Source organism: Onychostoma macrolepis, chromosome 06 (assembly GCF_012432095.1).
Source record: "Onychostoma macrolepis isolate SWU-2019 chromosome 06, ASM1243209v1, whole genome shotgun sequence".
Lineage (NCBI taxonomy): Eukaryota > Metazoa > Chordata > Actinopteri > Cypriniformes > Cyprinidae > Onychostoma > Onychostoma macrolepis.
The window spans coordinates 20355318-20382924 of NC_081160.1; the positions used below are offsets into that span (position 1 = coordinate 20355318).

The window sequence follows — 27607 nt, forward strand, 5'->3', positions numbered from 1 at the left end:
TGTAATCCAGATGGTTAGAAATGTTGTATGTAGTTCAAATACATAAACCTTAAATTTAGGCCTAAATATTATTTGGAGTGATATGTGTAAATGCTGTTGTTCTTCAGGCCACATGTAAACTTTACTTACTATCAGTATGTGAAAGTTTGGTATAGCCAATAGCTTTATTCCCTATAGCTTTATTAATTCATTAATTTTCACAGTAATTTTTATAGTAATTTTATTGTTATCTTTTGCTGTCATGTTTATCACTGACAGAAAGTAACTAGCTGTTTTATGGATGGTAACTGTAATATTATTACTAAGATTTTATTAGTAATTAATTACACCACTAGTTACTGCAAAAAGTAATATTATTACTGTAACTAGTTAGTAATAGTTACTGCGCAACACAAAAGAAACAATTCACCGGCGTTGTGAGCTTGCAGTTTGAATCGAACGTGGTGGAATAAAAAGATGCGAAATAATGGTAAGAAATTGAAATATGAACCGTTTCTTTTTTGTGCTTGTTTATGAACAAACCATTCTTATAAAATTGGTTTGACTTTGAGCGGTTACTGAATCAACATTTGATTCACTTAATAAACTCAAAGTAACATTAGAGATTTTTATATGTATAAACTAAACCGTAATTCCCATTACAAATCCACAGTTTCATAGAGCAACCATGCCAGAAACAGGTAAAAAATAAGAAATAATTAAATAAATAAAAATGAATTGCTTGATTGTAATGATCCTTTCATTACAATCAAGCAATGCCATTTTTTGTTTCATTATTATTTTTTTTATGCAACTGTATACTTTACAGATTATATTATAGAGAGGGCCTATATTAATTATGATTAATACTTTATGCACAAACCTGTTAATGTAATGTAGTGCCTTTAACATACAAGATTCTATATATCTGCATTACATTTATTTGGTCTGACTTGTTGGTTTAACATTTTCTCTTTTGATGAGTTTATAAATAAACGTTTAGAGAAAAAATGTCTGACTGTCTAATTGGATTCCATAACTATATGCCGTAAACACCAAACATTGCCATATAAGATTGCAATATATATACAAAACTATTAGAATGAATCGTATCCCTTAATCCACCCTGTGGTTTCCGTTACTCTCAGAATTCACAGCATGGATTGTGGTATCTGTAATAGTAATCCAGTTAGAATAAATAGCCCTTAAACATAGTGTTGTTCTTGGCAGGTGAGCCATCTGTACAGCTGCAGTGAATACAGGGTTTCTCTGCTTTATCACACCATCTCTCCGCTCCTTCATTCTGCCAACTCAACACAGCTCTCACTCACTGTCTGTCTATCCATCTGTTGCCTTCTCAGTCTGTCTCTTGCTGCCTTTCTTGCGCTGTCTCTCTCTCCACATGTACGTTCTTTCCTCTAACTGCCTCTTGGTTTTCTCACTCTTTCTTTGTGCCAAGCCACTGTCATTTCTCAACCTCCCACATCCTTCTGCTGCCCACGTTTTTACCCAGCATCATCAGTAAAGGCTTATGTGTAGATAACCCTTCCTCTCCTCCACCGGAGTCCGATGCTGGTGCAATTAATCATGTATAAGTGGGTGCCAATACTTCTGAATGCCATTTTTATGGTGCAGTGACCACATAATACACATGGGTGGATTGGCTTTCCTGGGTTCTGGGGTATTATGGCCGTCCAGTGGTTTAGGTTATATACTTAAAGGCCATCCAGAAATAAGGAAGGTAAATACCATGTTAATGGTTTCACAGTGTTGGGATTACGGTTGTTTTCATCTGTTTATTACTACCTACTGCATTAAACTCCCAAGGTGTCGATGCAAGTGTATACTTGAAGGAGGGCAGTTGAGACTGGGATATAAGTTATCTGCTAAAACACTTAACCGGCACATGGACACTTCGCTATTTGTGAGCCTAGAATAGACCATAAATCTTTGAAACAATCAACATGAATAAGAAAGCATAATAAAAAAAAATAAATAAAAAAAATGAAATGAAATAATGAATATATTTTCAGAAATAATGTTATACCAATTCAATTGATTGCATCAATGTAGCCTTAAAAAGCACCATGTTAATTTGAGGAGTAGTTAAGTTCAAATAGGCAATTGTTATTGTATTATTTTAATTTATTATCATAATCATGAATGCACCTTGTTATTCTTCTAGTTATTTAACTATAGTTGTTAATAAATCAGAAGTCTGGCACATTTAAACAAACTTCCACAATTGCAAAATTAGGTATGACTTTATAGTTTTAGGTCAAAATCCTGGCAGCTCTTTTTCATTTAATGAAAGTGAATGACATCTAGAATCAAAACGAAAAATAGCACCATATCATGTTTGTTGGACCACTTTTATAATAGTTTCACAAACCCATTCCTAATTGTTTTCCATCGTATGGAACAGAGAGGCCAGGAAAACTTAAGAATTCACCCTTTGTGTTTGAGTTGAGAATGACTTAAGTAAATAATAATAAAAACATTCATTTCTATTCATCTAATGTTGTTTTAATGCTACAGTATTGATTTGTGTTTTTTTTTTTTTAAGAAAACTTTAAATAAAAAAATTATTTGGTAACATTTTGAGCAGCTTTCTTTTAACTATTCTTTGGACTGGTTCCAGTAGAAGAATTAATGAAGTACATAGACAATGGTGCAGTGATTTGTCACCAAACATTTACCCAATATTAGCTCCATAATTATTTTTCAATGTCTTCCAGTGGTTAATTTGAATTTCTAATTTCTTCTAATTTCTGCTTATTCCACATTTTTCAATGAATGACAAATTGTTTTAACCTGAAGAGTTGGGAGAGTTTGAATGGAGGCTAATGGACAGAGCATTTCGAATCATGCAGAGTAATGGCTCTGGCAGTTTAGCATTCAAGACTGTGCTTTGTGTTGAATTGGAAAGGTGGATTTTAGGAACTGGGCGGCCCAGGATAATGTAACAGTATAGCTACACAGCTGCTGCAGTCAGCACAGGTTCTGCGTTGGCTCCAGCTGAATGCCACAAAACGAGAGCCTCAGTTTAGGGGACAAGAAAAAACTGACTCCTATGATGGAAGTGGAGGGACCCTTTTCACCCAGCAGTAATGTTTTAAGTGTGTAAAATTTCAATCCCACAGTTGTGCTCTGAAAAAAGGCATGTCTGAACATATATATATATATATATATATGTGCTGAGAGATTGGTTTTTGAATTTACAGAGACAACATTTTGATTGTAAGAGAGCTCAGATTTTCTTGTTAATAAATCAGTTTGTATCATATTGCTGGCAGATCGCTTATTCTGCAAATGATCCTCGATCTGATATTCTGTTTTCAGCTAAACAGTCAGAATAGTGTAAAAAGATCCTCTCGAAAATCTGTTACTTCTGCATTTGTAACCGCAAAGAAAAAGCAAAATAGATTTTCACAAGCTGGAACGGCTTGAAATATTCAGTATTTTGTGTATTATTAAATGCATATCCCAAGCTGAGATGTACTTCGAAACAGCTTAGGTAGTTTTGCAGATTCCTCCATGCTGGAAACAAAGTCTTACCTGATATTTTATAGAGAAATCGAGAGAATATATATTAGATTCTTCATAGTTACCCACAACAAAGACTTACTTGGAAATCAAGACTGTAAAGTTTTGTGCCTTGTGGAAACTGTCTGTTTATCCCAAGGCCAAAGACACATGACACAAGAGAGTTTTTTATTGGACGCAGCAGGTGACCGGCTGAGGGCCAGCCCACCCACTCTGAAAGAGAAACCCCCTGTTTGGAGGAAGCGGGGAGCCGTGTAACCCAAGAGCAGTGTAGTATGCAGGGGTTTTTCAGGGTTATACATGCCAAGCGCAGGGTCTCAATCTGGCAAATTCTGCTTGAGTTGGGAGCTGGCACTAGGATCAAAGCAACCCCCTTGGACCTTGATACTAAATGTTGTCGATATACCATGTCAGGAGAAAGAATATGCTGATATCTCGATTACACAAACAAGTTAGGGTGACTTCATGCTAGAGCAGACTGTGAGAATAAATAAACCTACAATGAAAGGGGTTCAGGGGTGCTGCCTTAGAATAACAATTTTGCCCACTGGTAAACTGTAATGTAGTATGCTTGCATGCTAGCAGCGCTACATGAAATATGCATTCCCCTTTTATAATGCCATGCCCAGAAGTTCATGTAGCTGGGGTGTATTCCTGTGCATGTGCATACACCCCAGATTTGGGCATAGACATTGTTGTTTATTTCATGATGAGAGTGGAATGCATACATACTTCATGTAGTGTTACATTATATATATTAAAATCCGCACTCTTCTATATTTAGTTATTTGTTATTAAAATTAAATTGCATTCTAATTCAGACAAATGCTGTATCCTAGCTCCTATACTTATGCTTAAAGTATAAAAGACAATTCAAAAATTGGGGTCAGAAATAGTTTTTTAATTAATTTTTTTATTAATGAAACTATACAGCAAGGATGCATTAAATAGATTTTTAGTAAGAGTAAAGATATTTCTAATGTTACAAAAGATTTCTTTCTATTCATCAAAATAATCCTGAAAAAAATTATCAGGGTTTTCACAAAAATAGTAATGTTGATAATAATAAAAATGCTTCTTAAGCACCAAATCAGCATATTAGAACAATTTCTAAAGGATTACGTGAGTGACACTGAAGACTGAAATAATGTCTTCTGAAAATTCAGCATAATAAATTGTTTTTAAATATATAAAAATTTAGTAAAATTGCATTTTAAAAATCACAATATTACTGTTTTAGTGCATTTTTCTCTAATAAATGTAGCTTTGTTGAGCAAAGAGACTTCTTTCAAAGACTTCTTCTTTGTATTTTGTGTATATACTAAGCAACGAAACTACATTTTAAATTCTTAAAGTAAATATATTTTGTAACAAAAAAGATTAGTATCCCATTGTTTGGAAGCACTCTTCACAACTATTATGATCTCAAGTAACTGAGGATTTCGATATAGATCGTGATTATCATTTAAAAACACTAATGTTCTTCTGCACTCTTCTTGCATGTTTTTTTAAGTGGACCACAAGAGGCCTCAGATTCCCCTCTCAGGAAGACTCCTAACGTAAAGCCCCTATCTGCACTGGCAGATGTGCTGAGATATAGAGACAGACACAGAGGAGGGCATGATGCCATCACACATGTTGACGCCACATGGTCCAGAGATGTCAAAACTATCAGGCTTCCATATCTCAAAAACTGAAATGGAAAATAAAGAAAAGATAGAAAAGAGAGGATATACATTGTCTAAACCAGTCTACAGGACAGCGATACACTCCCAAATATATTGCACAATGTTGCTAAGCCAACACATTCACTTGAACACACAGTACTGACAGGAATAAGACTTTTATGAACTTCCTGATTAAGATGTAAAAAGAAAAAGCAGAAAAACATAGTGAATATTTTGTCCTCCTGAGCTCATATTAGAATGGTTTCTTGCGTCTGGACCCTCAGGCACATGTGTCTTTCTCCTCATCCGTTTAGTTTTACACTTTGAGTTGGTTCCTGTCTGAGAGCCCTTTTCATCGTTAGTTTTCTTTAAAATTAAAAATATTTTATGAACACCGCAGAAACAGTTCAAAGCACCTTTGTGGGAGCCTGTAGCTTAAATACACAGATGAACCAGGCATCACTTCAATCCAACCACTGTATGAACTACATCATTAATTCACATTAAAGGAAGAGAGACAGAAACTAATCTTTTTTCCACCACTCTTTCATTTGATCCTTAGCTACCTATGCGTTTACATCAGACTTTCATATTTGGAGTTTAAAAATACGAATAATTTAAAAAATAGGGTTAGTCATGGCTATTTACATGTACAAGAAAGACACATCACAATGTTTTTTGAACAGAAAACAAAAATTCATATATTGATAAAGTATAAAGGTTAGTAAGATGCATGTATATTCCATACTGTGTATTTAACAATTTCATATAATTGATTTAAACAGGATTATAAAAACATCATTTGAACAACTTTAGTTAGAAATGAATCAAAAGTATTCTAATCAAAAGTAGTTTATTAAACAGGAAGGTTACTGATTATTTAACTTTTCAGTGCAGTGTTGGCGAAGCTTCATTAAAAACTTGCATGCCAAGCTACAAGCTAGTCCGTTTTAAGTAGTTAAGGGTTAAACTCTTTGATTCATCCCAACAACTTGAATCTTTTGATTCCTTAAACCTAAAAACATTAATTGAAAATAATAAAACTATAAACATCGTATTTATATAACTGAATAGGAAATGTAATGAACACAAACACTAGTGCACAAGGACAAATGAACAGGTTAACTATTTAAGAAAAGGTTAATTTACATGAATGGTTCAAGTGAACAGATTCAGTAAAATAAATCGTATTTCTCAGCACTACTTGATTGTGTTTGATTATTTCCTCTGCTTGCTTGAAATTACATTAATTATGTTTGAAAATAAGCTCAGCTGTAAATGCTACTGCAAATCTAGATCAAATATAAATTGAAAAGGTCACACTTTACCAAAAAGTTTGCTTTTTAACAGCATTTCATAATCTGTATTCATGTTACTTTATAAATATGCTGTTCATTGTTAATTCATAACGCAGTAGGTAATGTCAATATCTAACTTGTTAAAAATGTATTAGTGTATGTAGATATTAACAATAAACAACATTAATAAACAGTGTAAAAAATTACATTGGCTGTTAATGTAATGTAAATTAATGTAATACATTATGCTAACAAACTGAACCCTATTGTAAAGTGTTACAAAAATATTTTTATCTCATGAGCAATGCCTCTACAGAAAAAGGTAATGGCCGTGTCACAGCTTTTTTGATGGGGTCTTTATTTGCGCCCTCCATTCGGTCCATGTGAACACAGGCCTCATGTCCCAATGACCTGCAGCGCTTGTGGGGCGATTTAGCTTGTACCAGCACGTCTGCCATATTCGGTGAGGGAGGAATGTCTTGCTTTGACATGGTGTCAACAACTAAACTTTTTGGTTTGACAGACATATCAGAAAACCCGCTGTCCGGTATGTTTTTAACCATGTTGACACCTGGGCTTGTGCTGTAACAGCGAGGTGGAGGCCGAATCGAATTGAAAACGTCCCAGTTCTCACACACCCTTAGAGAGACACTGTCTGTCAGTGTGTCTAGAGCCTTGGATTTAAGCGCGTGTTGATGGTGAGGGAGATCACAGTCAGTCAAAGAAGGGCCGCTTTTGGACACAGGCATGTACGTGGGCATGATTGTGTCTGACAGCGGGAAAAAATACGGAGAGGGAGCGGACGGCACCACAGCCTGGAGGAGTAGTGCAGGCAACTCTTCCATCTCTCTTTGCCTCAGCTCTCTTTCAAGCATCACAGTCTCCAGCTCTTTATCTGCAAACGCTCTCCTTTTCCTCATACGAACACTGACTGGGGGTTGGTGCAGTCTCTTTGGCCAGTCCTCTAACACAGGTGGCCTGTAGCCTACAGCATGATGAAGGAGTATTAAAATAGTGGATTTTTCTTGTTCATAATCAAGTCACATTTATATGTAAAAATATTCAAAGAGTCTATTAGAATAAACAGTTTCAGGAACCATAAATGAAGATACTTTGAATTCAAGTAGTCAAGTACAGACTACTACCATCGTTCAAAATTTGGGTCAGTAAGATTTATGCTTTTATGCTCACTAAGGCTGCATTTGTTCAGAAGTACATAAAACAGTAACACAGTGAAATATTACTACAATTTAAAATAATTGTTTTCAAATGTAATGTATTGAATATAATGCATGTATTGTATATGATGGCAAAGCTGAAGTTTTTTAATCTTCAGTGTCACATGATCCTTCAGAAATCATTCTGATTGGTCAAGAAAATTTTTTTCAAGAAACATTTATTTGAAATATAAATCTTTGGTTACACTTTATTTTAAGGTGTCCTTGTTACAGTGTAATTATACATTTAAGTACTGAGTAATATTAAATAACTACATGTACTTACTATATGGTTAGGATTAGCGTTAGGGTTACTTGCATGTAATTATGCATAATTAATTGTTATTACAAAAGTAAGTACATGTAACGTGTAACAAGGACACCTTAAAATAAAGTGTTACTAAATATTTTGTCACATTATAAATGTCTTTGTTGTCACTTTTCCCCCCAAAGCAAAGCTTTTGATGTCAACAACAAATGGAAAGCATTAAAAGTGCTTTGTCATCTCTTCCAAAAATTTACAAGATATTTTGCAGTCCTAACTATGATTACATGGTTAGCTACATTTTTTTTATTTACATCTGTCAATGGTTTTTCCTGCTGACCATGATCGTATCAAAACAGATATGTGGATCATTTTTAGGTCATGACCCACATTTGAGCACCACTTCTTAAAATGCATTTCTGTAAAATTAGGTGTACAAATCATTTTCACCTAATTTCATAACAATTAAAAAATACATTTCTTAGACTCCATGTGGAACTCATAAAAGTATAACCGTTTTAAATATTCTAATGGAATATAAACAAATTAAGCATATTCAAATTTATGATAACAGTTAAATCAGTTTGACCTTAATGTTGACACAGCAAGAAACACATCAGGGAAAATCAAACTCCAAAGCAGTCATATGAGCCAATTTTTTGTAATTCCTCTATCCATTTGCATAATTTTAATTACCTTACATAAACATAAACAGATTTATTCCCGACAGAGGGTTCCGTAGCATAACGGGTGAACTAATCCAGTTTCTCCCGATGTCGCCTTTCAGGGTGCAATTGTGTTAATGAGATGTGCGTTAATTAAGGCTTACCCTCTAGAATACTCTTTGCCAGGAGACTAGGTGCCCTCGTGTAGCGCTGGTAAGCAGTACGTCTGAGAACAGAGGTGTTTTTTTGACCTTTTTTACCCTGTCAAAGAGAACGCACAACTCAGCATAAATTTATGTGATAGATAAAAGATACTTACGCTACAAAAGACACCAGTGGATGTCTTGTTTGTTGTAAAGGGTGCCCTTTTTCTTAACAATATCTAGTGAATGCCTTGCACAGCTTAGGCTACTTAAAAACGCAATTAATTTATTTTGTTTGCTCTCAGCAATTTTATGATGAAGATGTTTATCATTGTCAGAAATAATAGCAAAACATTAATTATGACAATGATATGTTTTGAAAATGACTGTTGTGTAAAGCATTTTTTTTTGGTTTGTTTATAGAAATATATTAATTCCAAGGGAACTAAGTGGATGTACCATTGTAGTGCATCGTACTTTTTAAATACCAAGATACATGAATATTGTAGCAATCAGTATTGTTTATATATAAAAGCACCATGTTATTACCATCTGATAGATTACTGTACCATGGTACTGCCACAGTACTTTTAAGGGTACTAATTATGAAACAGTCACATTTTTGTTTGCTGTAACATGATTTTGCTCTAATATATAAATGTAAACATCTTTCTAATCTGATTTCATTAATAATTGTGGCAGGCTTGAACTGCAAACTTTACATTTAAATATAGTTTTAATATAGTTCTAACAAATATTATATAAAAAAAAACTAAAATTCAAATTCAAATACTGTACTGTATATCATTTGCAGTACATATATTTTGCAGTTCAAGTCTGCTACAAGAAAGTAGCCTACACACGTGCTCAAAACTTTTGTCACTTTGATTGCAAATAACACCATTTTTAGTTCCACCAGAGCACACAGAAAGCTTTAAACTACCCTGCTCAGTCAACCAACCTCTGTGGCCTGCTGTCTCCGGAGGGCGACTTGCGCTGCCATCACTCTCTGTCTCTCTACGACCAGCAGACAGTTCGCGCACTGACAGTCACGCCAGCGACACAGGCGCTTGTGGCCCTTGAGGCGCGACACGACGCCGTGATTCCTGCAGCGAGCGCACTTCGGGCTGCGGCTGAGCCTGCGAGGCGCTGGAGCTTCATCCGTCCTCATCACCTCCCGTCCGTCAACGTCTTCAGCCCATTCTGCTTTGCGGGAGTCTAGGTGGGTCACATCTACCTGTGGGTCTCTATCCGCTTTTGTGGACATTTATAAGCAGTTCTCATGAACCGACGCTGCTCATCATATGCAAACCTGATATGTTCCAATGCGCAAGCAAAGAAAAGCCTTAGTGGAAAATACAGGCAAGAGTTTTGAAATTATAAGCCATTCAGCTGTGCTAGTGAATCTGGCTGTTTCCTGGAAGGCGCCTCTCACCTGGCTTGCCAGTGGATATATAGCTACTGTCGGAATGAAGCTGTGATTGACCTCATAGTTACTAAGTTTCAGCTAACCTTACCCACTTCTCAATATTTAACTTTCCTCGTTGAGCGTTATTGACAACGTCACGCGGTTAATGATGATGCAACGCAAACTCCTCCTATCTGCTCCTGTTACTCTGAGCTGTCACCTTTATTAACACAAGACAAAAGCTTTGTAACCTACTTACATGAATTCTTTTTTATTCTCAGTTGTTTCCTCAGTCAGTGAGGTGCAATAAGTTTTCCTTTGAAATAGTCTAAAAAATGCTTTTCATTCGTTGTGGTTTTAAAGGAGAAATTACAGTACGTACATAACTTTGTGTCATTGCGCCTCTTTCATTATTTTTTCCTCATTTTTAAAGTGTCAAAAAGTTTAATTATTTTGGGATTGTTCCCTAGTGAGACTTTTTTATCCTCTCTATAGTAGCCTAAATATATAAGCGAACAAGTGGATAATTCCACTGTGCAGTTCGTAATTTAGCATAATTATTTAATAACACCTCAATATTAATAATAAAGAATCACGGTCCAAATACTGCTTTAATTGTCATTGTGCCCTTTTTTATTATTATTTTATTAAATTATTGTTAAACTATTGTTCAGAGAACATTGTGAAAGATATTGTTGCTGCATTATTGAATGTAAATATTCAGTGTTAAAAATACAAGACCAAAATGCTAGAATATAATTAATTATTTTAAAGAATTAATAATATTTTATTGGTCATTTAACGTTGGTGTCATGGTTAATATTAATTTCCTCAAAGCAAAAGCACATATTATTTACTTAATTAAATAGCATTTAGTCCCACTCTACAATTGAGTGTTTTTGTCCTCCCTCGAGCAATGCTTTTGAAAATCCACTAAAATGCACTGCAATCAAATGTAGGACTCTTAACATTTACTCAGCCGAGAATATTAACAGTATAATGTGCAGCAGTGTGCAATAACCCACAAATCCTGTAACCAATGTTATTTTGTTATCCTGTTACCAAATATTTAAGCAATATTTTACTCTTCTCTTATACAGTCAACCAGAGTTACCCAGAGTCTCTAACACCTAGTTTATGGTTTTGAGATGAAAAGGCACATTATGTGCACTCATCTCATCACTTTGTGGTTTTGCTGCTCTGAGGGGACAGTGATATTGACCTCTGTGACGCCCCCATGTGGATGATCTTTGTATTATCAGGACCTGCTGGGCATTTAATATTGTTACCTTGGGTGCCCCCCTCTGCCATATACAAGTAACCACACTTTGAATAAAATATATACTGTCTTTTGCATATTGTTAGTATTCACATTACTGAAATTAATGAAATATTTTGTAAATGGCTTAGTTGTTTGTGTATATCATTTTTATTTAGGTCTTAAATGATATTCACTATAGTAATTCTGATCTTCAACAAATCAGCAATTCATAATGACATACAGCAACTGAAAAAACACCCACACACTTTAAAAGCTATTATTAATATTAATATTCCCTAGCTCAAATTCTGTATAATACTGCACCTATATACAGTAGACAAGACATCCCTAGAGGCCTCTAAACCTGTCAACAATATTAAGATGTTACAGTTTTCTGCTTCATTGACAGCTTAGAGCAAATTAATTGAAGCTTTTATGTCATGATTAAAATCAATGTGTCAGATCATAGTGGCAAGATGATGTCTTATTCTGTTTAAAGATGACATTAATATTTTATAATTGTATAATATGCACTTTGCATATGCATTTTGACTGGAGTGTGCACCAGCACCTTGGGAGTTTCAGATGTTCTTTTTCATTTTTTTTCTCTAGATATCTTTCTAATCTGCCAGTTCAGTTGTCATCTCATGAATTAAATTATGTGCAACATCATTCTGAAATTGAATCATCTTCACAAAAACACCTGCATCTTGTTTGATCTTTGCTAACATGCACTGAAAATAAAAATAAATGCCACTAATTAAAGTTTAAAGTTACAAACATAATAATGATGAATAAGTTTATTACAAACACACAGCTTTTCGCTTCACAAGATATTAATTGATGGTCTAGTATCGTGTTGATGTCTGTGATGTTTTTATCAGCTGTTTGAACTCTCATTCTGACGGCACCCATTCACTGCAGAGGATCCATTGGTGAACAAGTGATGTAATGATAAATTTCTCTAAATCTGTTCTGATGAAGAAACAAACTCATCTACATCTTGGATTTCCTGAGGGTGAGTTGATTTTCAGGAAATGTTCATTTTTATGTGAACTATTCCTTTAATATGAGAAACATTGTTTATAGAAAAACGTAGTCCACGTCCAAACTGGGCCTATGACTAGGAGGCCACCAGATGGGAACAGATCTTAGTTAGTCATCCCTCCAGTTGGTCAAACCCAACAGCATCAAAATGAAGAGGCTGCATACAGATCTGTCTGGCATGGGTACATGTGAAGCCTTTTAGTAGAGGGCAAATCTGGAGCCTGTGAAGAACTTGGAAACGTGTGTTTGGTGGCAAGGTTCACATGCTCTCCACGCCGCCTGATGAAATGTTTAATGACCTGAAGAGAATCCTTAGCCGACGAAGTCAATTTGAGTTGACATGCACTGTTGTTGTTTGATCCATTTATTTTGCTTATTTTTACATTTCTTTTCTTCTCTCACTCTGTTTTTCTGCTCAACAACATCCACAGGGCTTAAGCTTTATGCTAAGATGTCATGACAGGAGAAGTTGGTGGGAAAAGGTCTTCAAGGGTTTAAAACTTTCTAGGGGTCAATGTTCGGTTATGTTTTTCCTTTAGCAGAAATGAATGAATCCAGAAAAAAAAAAATGATTGTAATTTTTAAAGAGAAAGACTGTAAAAATGCTACTGTAAAAACCTGTTAACTGGTTAATTGTATTTTCACTTACTCTATATGGTTAAACTCTGTAATAAACCTGTTGAGATGTTACATGTGATTTTACAGTTAAATACTGTTAAATGTACAATTTTAGGATGTGAAAAGAACGAGTCATCTTGTAAATTAAAGAAAAAAAAAAATAAAAACAAGAGTTCTCACATGATGTACTTTCATTGAAATAACTATTTCTAACTAGTTTTTTTCTTATCAGTTATGTATATTATTATGTTACATCTTATGATATTAAGTGAATGTTTATTGTATCATTTTAGTGTCATGTGTGTTTGTGTTACGTTGTGTTATGTTTGTGTGTGTGTGTGTGTGTGTGTGTGTGTATGACACCATGCACCTTCTATATTTTAGTATTTACCTCAACTTGTGGAAAAGCTACTTGTAATGAACTTTGATTGATCATGTGATTTTACGGCGTTTTGTAGGTGTTTGTCCATATATTATAATAATAAAAAAACAAATGAGAAAAATAATGAAAATAATAATAAAATGTTGCTACTCTATTTTTTTTTAAAAAAAAGTAAAGTTCTGGCAACCACAGCTGCCATTTTTACAGTAAATATAGGATGCCACAGCAAGCATCATATTCTAAAACAAGACCAATTATAAATGATCAAAATGCCTAAAACTGTGTAGTGGTACACTTTCTGAGTTTATAATTAGTCTTGTTTTAAAATATGATGCTGCGGTATTGTGTGAAAGATTAAAAAGTTCCTTACTACATTATACAGAGAAAAAGGAAAATATTAAATACAAAATGTAAGTGTCACACTTTAGTTAGTCTGTATTCGCCCTATTTCCCTATATGCCGCAGCCTCTCTAAAAGAACAGGCATAACATCACATTATTTCTGCATATAATATCAGCATATTTTGTTACTACGCTCTTTGCCGGTTAAGTACTGTATATGCTCACCACATGTAACCCCCACAAATGGAGGCAACTCCATGTAATTATAGCTCTTCCAGCTGAGTCTGTCATCTCACAAGATACATTTCACCATCTCTCACTATCGCAACCACCGTCGATGTATAAGACCTGAAAACAAAGAGGATGAGCATATGATGAAAAGCGTATGGGTACGGCTTCTTCATGTGTCAGAAGGCGTATGAATTTCTGCCAGTTTCAGCACAGGTTAATGAGATCTGCTAAATGTAAAAAGCGAAATGCAAATGCAGAGGTGTCCTCGACTGCCTTGGTGAAGGATTCTTCACACAGAGTCTATCTTTTGTCTTTGTGATCTGTTGGTCTGTCTTTTTTTGTCACACTATCACTTCTGTCTGTGTTTGTGGTGTACTTCTGCTCTCTTCTTCTTTTGTGCTCCATTTCTTTCTAGGGAGCATCCATTGAATTCATTTATGACAAATTCATCTTAAATTGTACCAATTCTCTCCTGACTTTGCATTACAACAGCAACCTCAAAATCACAAAACACAGACAAACACAGGTTCTCAGTAGTTCTTGAGTTCTCTTTTACGTCGTTATACAAGCTGAGCAAATGGAAGCGACTGTCTGAGAATTAAACAAAGACAGAGCACTAAAGCCTGAAACTCCTCCCCTATTTTCACAGCCAGTCTGACAGCAAGGAATATGTGAGTGTTTTGCATTGCATGATTATTCAAAAGAATCAGCACTGGGGAGAAATATTAAACAGCTTTAATATAGCTTTTTCATACCAGACACAAACAAAACAACAGCAAGAAAAGAAGTAAATATAATTAACACTGTACACATTAAAAACTCAAATTAAATATTACAGGGACTGATTTTAGCAACATATTTGTTGTGGTATTTTCCAGCTTTCTTGAAATAATTTTGAAGCTGCACAGACAGTGCAGAAAATTGGCAAATTAATTACTATTTATGCATTTTATCAAGACACATGCTAAACATAAACACTGGGGACCGGTTGCTAGATAGAACAATTATGATAATTGATAGTGTCTCTCTCTTTCCTGTTGTGTTCCTCATGTTTTCTCTGAAATTTGTCATTATTTACTCAGACTCATGTCCAAATACGTATGATTTATGTATGATTTATCTTTCTTCCATGGATGTTTTGTCATTATTTACTCAGACTCATGTCCAAATACGTATGATTTATCTTTCTTCCATGGAACACAAAAGGAGACATCATGAACTGTAGCCTAGGCTATTGGTTGCTGTTTTCCATGCAGTTACAGGACTGAGACTGAGGCAGAAGCATTACAGTTGTTAATAAATCTTATGCTGCATTTCAAATCTTCTGAAGCCATACAATAGGTTTGTGTAAAAAAACAGACCAAAACGTAAGTCATTATTCAGTGATAGTTCAACAGAGTTCATAAGCAGGAGCGTTCTCGGTTTTGTGAATTAATAATTCTTTTGAATCAGATCTTTCATTGAATCGTTTCACAATACCCATCCTAGATTTATTCAGGAACTGTGGCACTGCATTTTGGACATCCATGTAATGGTGTGATGAATGAATGAATGAATATATGTACCAGGTGTATCGCAAAAAAAAAAAAAAAAAAACTCTGAGTCTGCACGATTCTCAATTGGAAATGAATGACTTCCGGTAGTCGTTGTTTGTCACAGCCTTAAGAAATGATTTCAATTTGGTCCTGTTTCTCACACAATTCTATCGTATGACATTGGAAGACTTGGAATTTAATTCAGTGGATCTTATGTACCACTTTTATGCATCTTTTATGAAGCTTGAAATTCCCCTCGATGAATATCATGAAATGCCAGTGGTTCCAAACCGCTTGTGTTGCTGTACAGAAGACTTCATACAAGTTTGAAATGACATGAGGTTGAGTAAATGATGAAAGTTTCTTATAAGTTAATTATTATTATTATGTCAATTAATATTTTCAGCCTTAAAATAGTATGTTTACTGGAGATGAACATACAGTATCACTGAGTACAGTTGACAGCTGTTCAGAACCAAGGGAGAACACTCTCTGTTGGTACATTATAAATGCTCTCATGCTTCTGTATTTTTCCCATTAAAGCTACTCATGAATCAAATTAACTTCTCCCCCACACACTTCCACATGCTGTTGTTGGTCCTCTGTAAAACTCAGTGCACTGCATTATACAGTGAAGAAGCAGTTCTGTTTTACAAATGGAGAAGCCTATACCCTACTGAAAAAGAAGTGTGCTTAATTGTATTGAAAGTGCACTTGTAGTGTACTCAAGTCTTAAAAGTATTAAAAATAACATTGACTTGCAAATGATATAATATTAAATTATTAAATAAAAGGCTACTTAAAGGGCAGTTTACCCAGAAACCGCTGCTGGTCCCCATTGACTTCCACATTATGGAAAAATGAATGAATGAATGAATGAATGAATGGAAGTCAATGGGGGCCAGTAACTATTTGGTAACCAACATTCTTCATAATATCTTCTTTTGTGTTCAGCAGAATAAAGAAATTCATACAGGTTTGGAACAACTTGAGAGTGAGTAAATGATCAGAATTTTCATTTTTGGGTGGACTATTACTTTAAGTGACCTTGAAGAGAGTACGCTTTCATGACCATTTCTTAACACCACTTTCTTAATACCACTTTTAAAAAGTGCACTTTGTAATAATGTCAAAAGAAAAGTTTTCTTTAAAAAATACATTTAAAATATTTATGTTTTGTCATGCTTACAGCACATGTCAAATTTTTTAGTATAATTTTAACACAAGTATATTATTTGATATGACATTTAAAATGAAAGTATTTTATACTAAATTGCATCTTAAACATTACAATTGGGCAATAAAGTATATTTTAGTTTACTATAAATATTTGGCAGTATGCTTTAACGGTTGCACTTTATTTTACAATATATGCACTTACATGTACTTGTCTACCTAAGAAAGTACCGGTAATATAAGACAACTACATGGGGTAGGGTTAGGTTTAGGGGTAGGTTCAGGGTTATTACCTATTGTAATTATTATAATAAGTACATAGTATGTACACGAGGAACAGAACTGTAAAATAAAGTGCTACCATTTTAACCATATTTCAAAGACCCCAGAAGTTATTATGAAATTACATATAAAGATGTACTTCAGTCCTACTTAAGTAGGTCAAAAACACTCTTAAGTTCAACTAATTGCATTTAATATAATTATAAATTTTAAACGATAAATGCATTTTCATTGTATATTATATTCATATATTTATATTACATTCATATTTCTATGGTACATATCATGCAATTAATTTTCTGAAAACATTGCATTTAATTCACATTTAAAGTATATTCTTTTGAAGTGTTATTTCCATAATACATGCTATTTTAAAAGCATGCTAATGTGCATTTCTTTTCTTTATTTTACTACCAGTTAAACCCTTTGTGAGTAATTCACAATCTAATCACAGTTCTTCATATTCTCCACATGCGCACCTAACCTTGAAAGAAAGTGTAATGCATGGGTGGAAGTCAATAGAAGTGCTTGTGCCAGCTGCTGTAATTAACATCAGTCCCGTCGCACCACGCCAACCCAGCCCACCTGTTTATGAATGCTCACGTTTTCCCGCTAACTAGGTAAATTAAAGATAAACAAGATAGGCTTGAACCGAGTGGGTGTGAATGAAGATTGATAGATACCTCCTTTATAAGAGTCCAGACAGGTCCAGAGTGGATTAGCAAAAAGCAAAAGGTCAAATCATTTATATAAATGAATGAGGTTCATCTTTGAGACAGGAGCTTTCAGTCTGCTGGCTGAGAGAATGAAGTTAAATCTTTATAAGCAGAATTTTTTTTTTAAAGACCTCCAACATTCCCTTGTGACATTTTTCAGACTTTCCAGTGTTCTCTATATATTTTAATATCAAGATCAAAGCCTTCCAAAATGCAGAGGAGCTTGTTTTGACACTGAGTAAAAGTCATTTCTCCATTTGAATAAAGCAGGGAGCTACGGTTAGCTTTTGACTTTTATGACTTTGACTTGTCTGTCTAGTTCCCTTTTCCCAGTTGTATATCTATGTGCCCATCAGGCCGTTTGAGAATGTCAGCAGTTAACCCTGGATAATCATTCCCTGTTTTTGGTGAAGCTACAAAGACTCTTCTTTGACGGGGTACTGCACCTGTGTCTTCACAGTGTATTTACTGTGGTGGTTAATTACAGTGTGGATCTCCATCACCATGGCTAAAACTGCTGGGTTAGAGTACAAGAACAGGTAAAATTTAGTTTTAACAAGTAATGAGCTTTTTATAAATGACATATCATGTGTGAACTTTTAGAGTAGAGGTATATCAGATTTGCAGTTGTATGTCATGTTTTTGGGTTTTGTCAGTGTCTCTATACTATGTGTGTGATGCCCTTTTTCATGTGTGTCTTTTACCCTCACCTTAGCTGTCAAACTTCATCTGCCTCTGCCTGGTTTGGCTCGCCTCCCTCTTTTTCTCTAAGTTTGTGTCTTTCCTCTAGTTGTCACTCTCACTTTATGTCCTTGCTTAGATTTTTAATCACCATCTCCTTTCTTTTCAGAACCATCCTAGTTCACCTCCTTCCCCTTCTGCGTTTCCAGATTAATGGTTCTTTTTGAATGTTTTTTTTTTTCTCTGTCCTTCCAGCTCCTTTGCTATCTTTCTATACTGGTACCGGTCTTTAAGTATAAGTATAAACGAAATCAGGTTTTAAGTAGCCTATAATCACTGACTAAATTTGGGAATGTAGGGGGTAAGAAAAGTTAATTTGATTTAAAATCAAACAATTGTACTCATCAAAGAATCCTGACAAAGTGCGTCACGGTCTCTATAAAAATGTTAAGAGGCATGATTGTTTTCAACATTAATAATAATAATGTTTCTTGAGCAGCAATTCAGCCTGGAATAGGAGTCACAGGAATAAATTACATTTGAAATATCCAAAACATTTGTCAATTTTAATAATATTTTACAACATTACTGTATTTTTGCGGTATTTTTGATCATATAAATGCAGCCTTGATGAGCATCAGAGATGTTTACCCCAGACTTTTGAACGGTAGTGTATCTTAACTATTGATCTAATTCACTTTTATTAAATTATTGATGTAAGGAAGCAATTTAAAGAGGCCATCTGTAGTGCATAATCCTCAATACAACATGACCAGGTAGAGTCCAAGTTATTTTTTTTGTTTTTTTTAGAGTCCAAGAGTTATTTCTTTCATAAATGAATTGAATACATCATCCCTTTGGCCTAATTCTGACTTTGAATCCATCTAGAAACAAATTTAAACATGGTCTTGAATGTGTGTAAGCCGTCGACAATCTTGTTTTACAGAGAGGACAAGAAAATCCTCTCACGGTCACATGGGTTTCATCCTCAGAAGAGAGGCCTTTTCTGATATCTAAAGAGCAAATCGCATCTGTAATTTTCTTTCATCATGAAGATGAAATGATATTATATTTATTTTTTGATCAAGGATATTTTCCTTTGACTAAGTGCATATTTGCTTTCAGAAATGTATAATAAATTGTTCACAGGATTCAGTTTTTGATGTATTTGTCAAAAGTTGTGTTTTAGGAGTGCCACTGATCTCATGAGCTTGAGGGAATAAGTTAAACCAGTTCTTCATCATTGCTTTCAAAAATACAAAAAACAATAGCAATCTTAATGTTTCCCAGTTATGTGTTCATCTTCTATCTCAGACTTCCCAACTTTAAATTTTCTTGCTCTATTTAATATTTTCATGCCTTTTTAAAAAAAAAGAAAGTAACTTTCTAACTTTCTATTTCTAAACCAGTAACTATTTCTTTCTGCTTTATTGGGCAAAGAATGCCTTTGACTGTCAATTACAGGCTGATCTTACAGTGATAAAAGGACACAGAAGAGCTCTATTATTTACAGAATTATTTTACTGAACAATCGCCACCATTCAAAATGTTCAGAGCTGTATTGGAGGATTTGAAAAAGAAAAAAATATATATTTAGACATAAGGAATAAAAGTCCAATGCTCTGTTTGAAACACTAGTTGAAAATCAATTGCAACCGATTTGAACTCACACATACAGGTGCTGGGAGATATTCTACTCAACCACCTCCCAGACAAAAAGAAACCGTTAACCCCTATATCTATCTCTCAACATTCCTCTATTCGCCTCACTACCCTTTCCTTTGCCTCCTACAATATTCACTCTGATGTACTCAGATTCGTCTGACAGGTCTGAGCTCTGTATTTCTTTTCTGCACGCTTGTGTGGTCATACAACCATTTCCCTTGCGAAGTTCTTGATATCTCTGTTGTAGCTTATATCCTTTCTTTTATTTTCACCAGTGTTGTATACTGTCTAAATATATATTTATATATACATATACATATATATTCTAGCATTTATAGCATTTTAGGTACTGCAAATAGTGAGCATTTTATGAATATTCCAGAAAATTATGAGAATTAATACAGTCTAAGAAATTGTATATCCAGTGTGATTTTCAATCCAACGCTAATTTGTGTCTTCATGTATCACTTTTATATAAATTTAGACTAAGAGACTGTATGACTTCCTTGGCAGTGTGATCTATTACAGTGGATCTTTGAGTATCTAATGGGTGTGACACAAAGTCAAAAGCACAGTTTTGCCAACAGCGGGTCACTGCGGTTAATTGCTTGTTAGAAACTCTGTCAGTCACTGTATTTCTCACACCGCTCTGCTCCGCCTCTGTCTGGGAATACTTAATAGATTCCATTTGTGCCACACTGTCGCCTGCAGCCGCTGGACCGTGAACCGACCAATCCGGCAAAGTCTTTTAATGTCACATGACTAAGTGGCTGGTGATGATATACTATGCATCACAATTGAGTGGCCAGGGCTGTCTAATAAGCTCATCTCTTGCTCTGTGAGCCTTATTAGTAATTGAGAGACAGCTGTAATAACACTGTGTCGCCATCATTCCTCCGACTCCATTATTCTCGCTGGTTTCTAGAGGTTAATGTGACGCGGGTGGAGGATGATAGCGCAGGTGAAAGCACATGCAAAAAATGAGCTAAACTAAGTTTGACAGCTGCTACAAAAACACATGCATGCTTGCATTGCTGCTATAGATGTCCTTGAGGACTGGCACAGTACATGTTTATCTCTAAATGTCATATTGGAACATGCAAAATGCCCATAAGAGGTTTCAAATTCTTAATGAGTGTAATGTGAAACACCTTAGCCTGCTATGTTAATGACAAGCTCCTCCTTTATTGGCTCGCGGACAAATTCAAATCTTGCAGTGTGAACACACAGGCTGAAAGCCTCTGTGGGCAAACATATTTCAGAGAGTTGGTGTTGATGTGTTTTTCATCAGCCAGTCCCTGAAGGGCCTTGACACAGAGAATTGGATTTAGAAACATTTGCTGACTGAAATGGCGTTACCAGTTGGACCCCATCGCACTAACCTGGCACTTTGAGAGCCCGAGGGAATAGAAGCATAACACGATTGGCCAGGCCACCGTGTCTATGATACATGTCCATAACCTTGAGTGCCTAGACTTGAGGTTTTGGATCAACACTTTGAGAGATTAAACTGGTCTTTGTTGGTTTGAAAGCAGTGCAGATATATGTGGTTTTATATAAAGCTGTGCATTAAAACATGTTGACCTTAAAATTTGTGGTAGTGCGCAAGTCGGATTACATCAGTTTCTTGTGGCCACAAGTGAATCATATGATTCATCGTCCTTCAAAGTGAAAAGCGCTTCAGGAGCTGTTGGTATGGTGTCGGCAACATGAATCTGCCACTTTTGCAGGCCTAAGAGGCTTGATGTCTCCATCAGAGTAAAAAGGTTGAACATTCCACGCTACACAAGTGCCCTCCAACACCTACCAGCCTGTGTGTCCTCAGAAAATGCCAGGGAAGTGGGGCAGAACAATCTGCCCACTGGCGGAGGTGCACAATTGTCTGTCTGAAGTTAAACGTCTATCAAAAGATGCACTCTCACTTCCACAAAACCAGATTTGTTGGTCTTCAAGAGGATATTAGAAAGCCGCCCTGTACTTTCTTTCGATTTTTGGAATTGAAAATCTCCTCTTCCGTCTCATTAAATGGGGCTATTGTGCTGTTGCCCGCAACATCATTTCATGTTCTTTGACATCTCATCCCCGAAAGTAATAAAAAAGCTGCCCAATAAAAAGCTGGAGTTTTTGAAAGGGCTAGAGGTGTAGAACTATGAAAGTTTCTATGAGATATGACTTGATGGAAAAGTTAAGGTGATTCCTTTGAAGTGAAAAATTTGGAGGAACTGGTAATAAATGTCCCCAGGCCTATCACATCCCACTATGACAAAGTCATTGACTTGCGCCCATTGATCACAGTCAAAAGCAATCTAATGCAGGGGCCTGAAATGATGGTGTTCTTTGAGGGAAACTATCCTTCACTGTGATAGTAATTGAAGCTCCCTCTTTATTTGTTTTTAGGAAGTGCCAGTGTGTCGTCAGTGCCAAGAAGGTGGGATTTTTAAGACAATGTACATCATCTAAATTATATTTTTCAAAAGTAAATGACAAAAAAACAAAAAACACTACCTTTCAAAAGATTGGGGCTGGTAGGATTTTTAAAAATGTTTTAAAAAGTAGTCTATAATGCTCACCAAGGCTGTATTTCTTTGATCAAAAGTACAGTAAAAACTGTAATATTGTGATATATTTTTACACTTAAAATAACAATTTACACTTTAATATATTTTAAAATGTTATTTATTTCTGTGATGGCGAGGCTTGAGTTTTCAGTAGCCATTACACCTGTCTTCAGTGTCATAATTATGATGCTTCAGTGATCATTCTAATATGCCTTTTTGGTGCTTAAAAAACGTTAATTATTATCAGCTTTGAAAACAGTTGCTTAATATTTTTGTGGAAGTGGTGATACTTTTTTTTAAGGATTGTTTGATGAATAGAAGGTTCAATTGAACAGCATTTATTTCAACTAGAAATCTGTTGTAGCTTAATAAATGTATTTACTGTCACTTTTAATCAGTTTAATTCATCCTTGCTGAATAAAAGTATGAATCTCTTTCAAATTTCTTTCAAATCTTACTGACCTCAAACTTTTCAATAATAGTGTGTGTGTGTGTGTGTGTGTGTTATATATATATAAAATTGTGTTTTTTTTAAAGTTGTGTCATAAACATGCCATAGGTTGACATCTTCGATTGTTGCAATACATCTTTTGTTATGTTGCCATTCCATTCAGTGTGATGCAAAAAAAAAAATGTCTAACATGTTTACATAGACCAACAATTTAAAAATAGTCCAAAGAATGTGCTTTGAGTGAATAGGTCCTACTGTATATCAGCCTCAGAATTTGATTGAAAAATGGGACTGCAAGCCAGTTATTATGTTCAATGAAATGGAAATAATAAACAATATATTTTTTTGCAAGTCTGTCTCAATAATGCAGTGTAACTGTTCATCTGGATTCTTATTTATTCACTCTACACTTTTTGTCTTTATCACACCATCAGAATCAGATGCTGACCACTTTTTCTTCTCACTCTTTTTTTCCTAGACTTTTGGAAACTTCCCAACCTGAGCTTTTCAGAAGTGAGAGAATGCCTCATCCATAATGAAGGTAGTATAACTCCACTCTCATCCTCACAGTCGGCGCTCACACACGTATGATACGATGGCAGATGCCATTGAGAGGGGTTTCATTATGTTCAGCTGGCTAGGCATGCAGCAGTTTAAGGGCACAGGCGGAGGCTTATTCATTTTTCAGAGACTCTAAGTCAGAACACTCATTAGTGAGCTATTATAGAGCCATACCATAGAGGATGAGTTGTCTCGTGTGGTCCTTCCGCTTTTTTCACTGCAGCATCTGCGGCTGCATTATGCTCTTGCTCTCTCCTTCACTCTGATTCCACTGCAGCACTTCTTCATGCAGATCCATTAATGAGTGCCAGCAGGGCAGATGGTGAGGGCAGCTTACAGACTGAGTTGGGGTTGATAATGGTTACTGGTTGGTTTGATGGTTTCCAGCTTGGGATTGAAGAGTTTTTGATGTTAGAATTAAAATATTATTCTGAAATGATGACCTGCTTCTCATTAACATTATTTAATGAGTCTGTCCAAATACTTCATTTTAAAACAATTAAAGTAATAGTTCACCCAAAAATGAAAATTCTGTCAACATTTACTCATTCCAAACCCATTACACTTTGGTTAATCACAAATGAAGATATTTTTAATGAAACGAGAGAAACTTAGGCGTTGTAAAACAAATCTGTATGAATTGAGTGTTTCAATGTGAATAAAAGAATATAAGATCTATTCATCTCTGATTTTATCTCTTCACAAGACCTGGATTTAACTGCTTGATTCATATAGATCAATTTTATAATGCCTTTCTTGGATCTTCTAAGTTATGGTTACCTGGACTTTCAGTGGGGGGATAAAAATCTCTCAGGTTTCATTAAAAATATCTTAAATTTGACTTATGGATTTGGAATGACATGAGTGTGAGTAATGATGACAAGAGTTTTCACTTCGGGGTGAACATTTTCTTTAATGCAAAGTCGTGACTAGAATAAATTTGTCATATCTAATGATGTTGTCATCACTGGCCCATGGAATTTTTCCAAGCTGCACACCTCACCCATAATGAAAAAGATATTTGCAGATTAAAACAAACATATTCATCATAAAACAGCTCATATGTGGTGCTTTGATAATGGATGCAAAGCCCTAAAATGAACTTTATTTACATGTAAATGAAAACATATAATGGAAAGATAAGTGTACACAGAGGGGGATGTCTCTGTTTATTATTACATTTTTGTTTTCAGACTAGAATGAAAGCTTATAGAAGCTGTTCATTGATTTTAAACGCCTAAAGCACCTGTATTAAAGTAACTGGGCAGACACCTGATGTTTATTATATTTGACTAGAGTATCAAATTATTCTTTAAGTCTGTTTGAGTTAAATGGTTTTGTGTCTCGCACTATTTTTTGCTCTATTCCGGTCTACTCATTTTTCAAACCAAATCATTTTATATTTTTCCATGATACGATTTATTTCCTGCCTGTCATTCATCATAGATTTATTGTAGAATGTCTGAATAAATAATTTCTTCATTATATAACGTTCTCACTTTAATACACTTCCCCTGAGAGACTGAACTTCATTTCAGGTTTTATTTGTTTGTTTTTCACAAATGGAAATGCCACGTCCTGTTTGTTTTCTTCAGGCATGAAATCGTATTTCTAAAACTTTCAATGCGAAAACGGAAAAAACGTAACCTTTTATAGCCATACCAGAGGGGAATGGTGGCGCTTGTAGCCTGTAACACAAAGCAAATCACTGTCACACAAGTGCTGCTGGAGGTAGGCCAGCTTCTATTCGTGGTAAGGCATTTGTGTCTGTCTGTGTGTGATTGGCATAAATGTCTGAGGGCAGATACTTGTCACATGTTATGACATTCAGAGACATATCTTATGTGACTAGCAAGCCAAAGTCACGCGAGAAGTTCTTTTTGTTTGCCTATTTTACCAACCTCAGTGCACGTGTGTATACAAGTTTGGCTATACCTGAGGGTCGCCGTGATTTTGCCAAGTAAGATCATATAGGTATATGATCCTGGATCATATACCTGAGAGGGCCGAATTCTTGAATATGTCATAGTGAGACATGTCAAAAACTGGCTTGTGGGGACATTTGAATTTGACTTTACTATTTTAAAAGATTCCTAAATTAAGCCAAATCATGTTTAAGTCTACTAATATCAACATATTTGTGTGAATCAACACATGTTCCTTATATTGTCAAATTTGTCATTTTTATATATATATATATATATATATATATATATATATGTGTGTGTGTGTGTGTGTGTGACCCTGGACGACAAAACCAGTCTTAAGTGTCAATTTTTCGAAATTGAGATTTATACATCATCTGAAAGCTGAATAAATAAGCTTTCCATTAATGTATGGTTGATGTTGATGTTTGCTGTTAGGATCGGACAATATTTGGCCGAGATACAACTATTTCAAAATCTGGAATCTGAGGGTGCAAAAAAATCTAAATATTGAGAAAATCGCCTTTAAAGTTGTCCAAATGAAGTTCTTAGCAATGCATATTACTAATCAAAAATTAAGTTTTGATACATTTACGGTAAGAAATTTACAAAATATCTTCATGGAACATGATCTTTACTTAATATCCTAAAGATTTTTGGCATAAAAGAAAAATCTATAATTTTGACCCATACAATGTATTTTTGGCTATTGCTACAAATATACCCCAGCGACTTAAGACTGGTTTTGTGGTCCAGGGTCACATATATATATATATATATATATATATATATATATAATTAAATGTTTTCACTTAGTATAGCACAAATATGAATCAGAAATTTTAAAAAAAAATCCCCCCCAAAAAAAATAATGTACAAGATATTTAAAGTTGCTTTATAAATTAAAGCATGTGACGCAGGTCTGGTCAAATATTTTTTGAACTATGTGATCTCTAAATACAATCTCAAGGATTTCTGGCATTGTTAGCGCACATTAGCAGATTATAGACTAAGTGATATGATTTGTTCTAATCTGAAGGTCAGTATACACGTTCTGAAAAACCCTGTAACCTTTAACACATAACTGTATCCAATAACCATTTAGCTCATAATACATAGACTCAAAAAGGCATATATTTTTCCACAATAATATATGCCTTTTTGAGTCTATGTATTCATATCATATGAATTAGTCAATAAAATAAAAGCCCATATGAGTTCTAACTAATGACTGAAGCATATGCTCAAGACCATCTAAAGGTTATCTGCTGGTACTACCTGACACACTGAAATAGTTATTCACTACACACTCATAGACAACTTTTTCAGTAATATTCACACAGATCTTTTCCATACAATGACAGCTGATAGTGACCACATGCTGTCAAGCTAAAAAAGGATAAAAATCATTATGCTCTGTTTTTCAAGTCTTTTCAAGTCATACAATAGTTTTGTGTGAATAAAAGACCTGACAAAATTATGACAATGACTTGTTAGACACACAAGAACCAGTAAAGTTAATATTAATGACATCAACCTGAGTCCAAATACTTTTATTATATCATATGGAATATCTGTGAGAATAATTAAAAAAATATGTATTTTTCTGTTCCACTGGAAAACATGACAGCATGTGGGTTTGGAATGTCTTGAGGGTAATTTTTTACTTTTTAACTTAACCGGTCCTGTTTTGTCTCTACATCATTTTTTGCCCATCCTTATGCTGGTTAATAATTTTCATTTGTGTTTTACAGATATTTCTGAGGATAAAAAGACAAGCTTTATTTGAAGAAAATCCTCCTCTGTGAATGGAATAAGTAACAGGAGCTGGTCACACAATGATCAAAGAAGTAGGGAGAATTTGAGTGTGCTTGTGTGCATGTGTATATATCTTTCAATCTGTAAAATACAATGTAGGATCTAGACAAACCACAGCAGGGGGAAACTGTGTTGTCAGTATCTTGCATGCTTGCCACCCTCCTTCCTCCA

The 27607-nt window shown here is 34.9% G+C and overlaps 1 protein-coding gene and 1 long non-coding RNA gene across 3 annotated transcripts; one reads left to right on the plus strand and one right to left on the minus strand.

Moving 5' to 3' along the window:
* Nucleotides 1-4463: 4463 nt before the first annotated feature.
* On the minus strand, nucleotides 4464-10428 carry dmrt2b (doublesex and mab-3 related transcription factor 2b). 2 transcript variants are annotated; one of them, XM_058779238.1, is made up of 4 exons: nucleotides 10216-10428; nucleotides 9742-10092; nucleotides 8802-8898; nucleotides 4464-7475 (listed from the first exon to the last, which is right to left on the minus strand). In XM_058779238.1, exons 2-4 carry the CDS (start codon nucleotides 10045-10047, stop codon nucleotides 6781-6783), a joined length of 1098 nt encoding a protein of 365 aa, XP_058635221.1. In that variant the 5' UTR covers nucleotides 10048-10092; nucleotides 10216-10428; the 3' UTR covers nucleotides 4464-6780. The 2 variants fall into 2 exon arrangements, with proteins under 2 accessions (XP_058635221.1, XP_058635220.1); XM_058779237.1 differs by having other exon boundaries at nucleotides 9742-10427.
* LOC131542494 (uncharacterized) lies at nucleotides 9894-27460 on the plus strand. Its single transcript, XR_009271718.1, has 3 exons — nucleotides 9894-10002; nucleotides 23611-23673; nucleotides 27373-27460. It is a non-coding gene; the product is annotated as an uncharacterized LOC131542494 (long non-coding RNA).
* The last annotated feature ends 147 nt before the right edge of the window (nucleotides 27461-27607 follow it).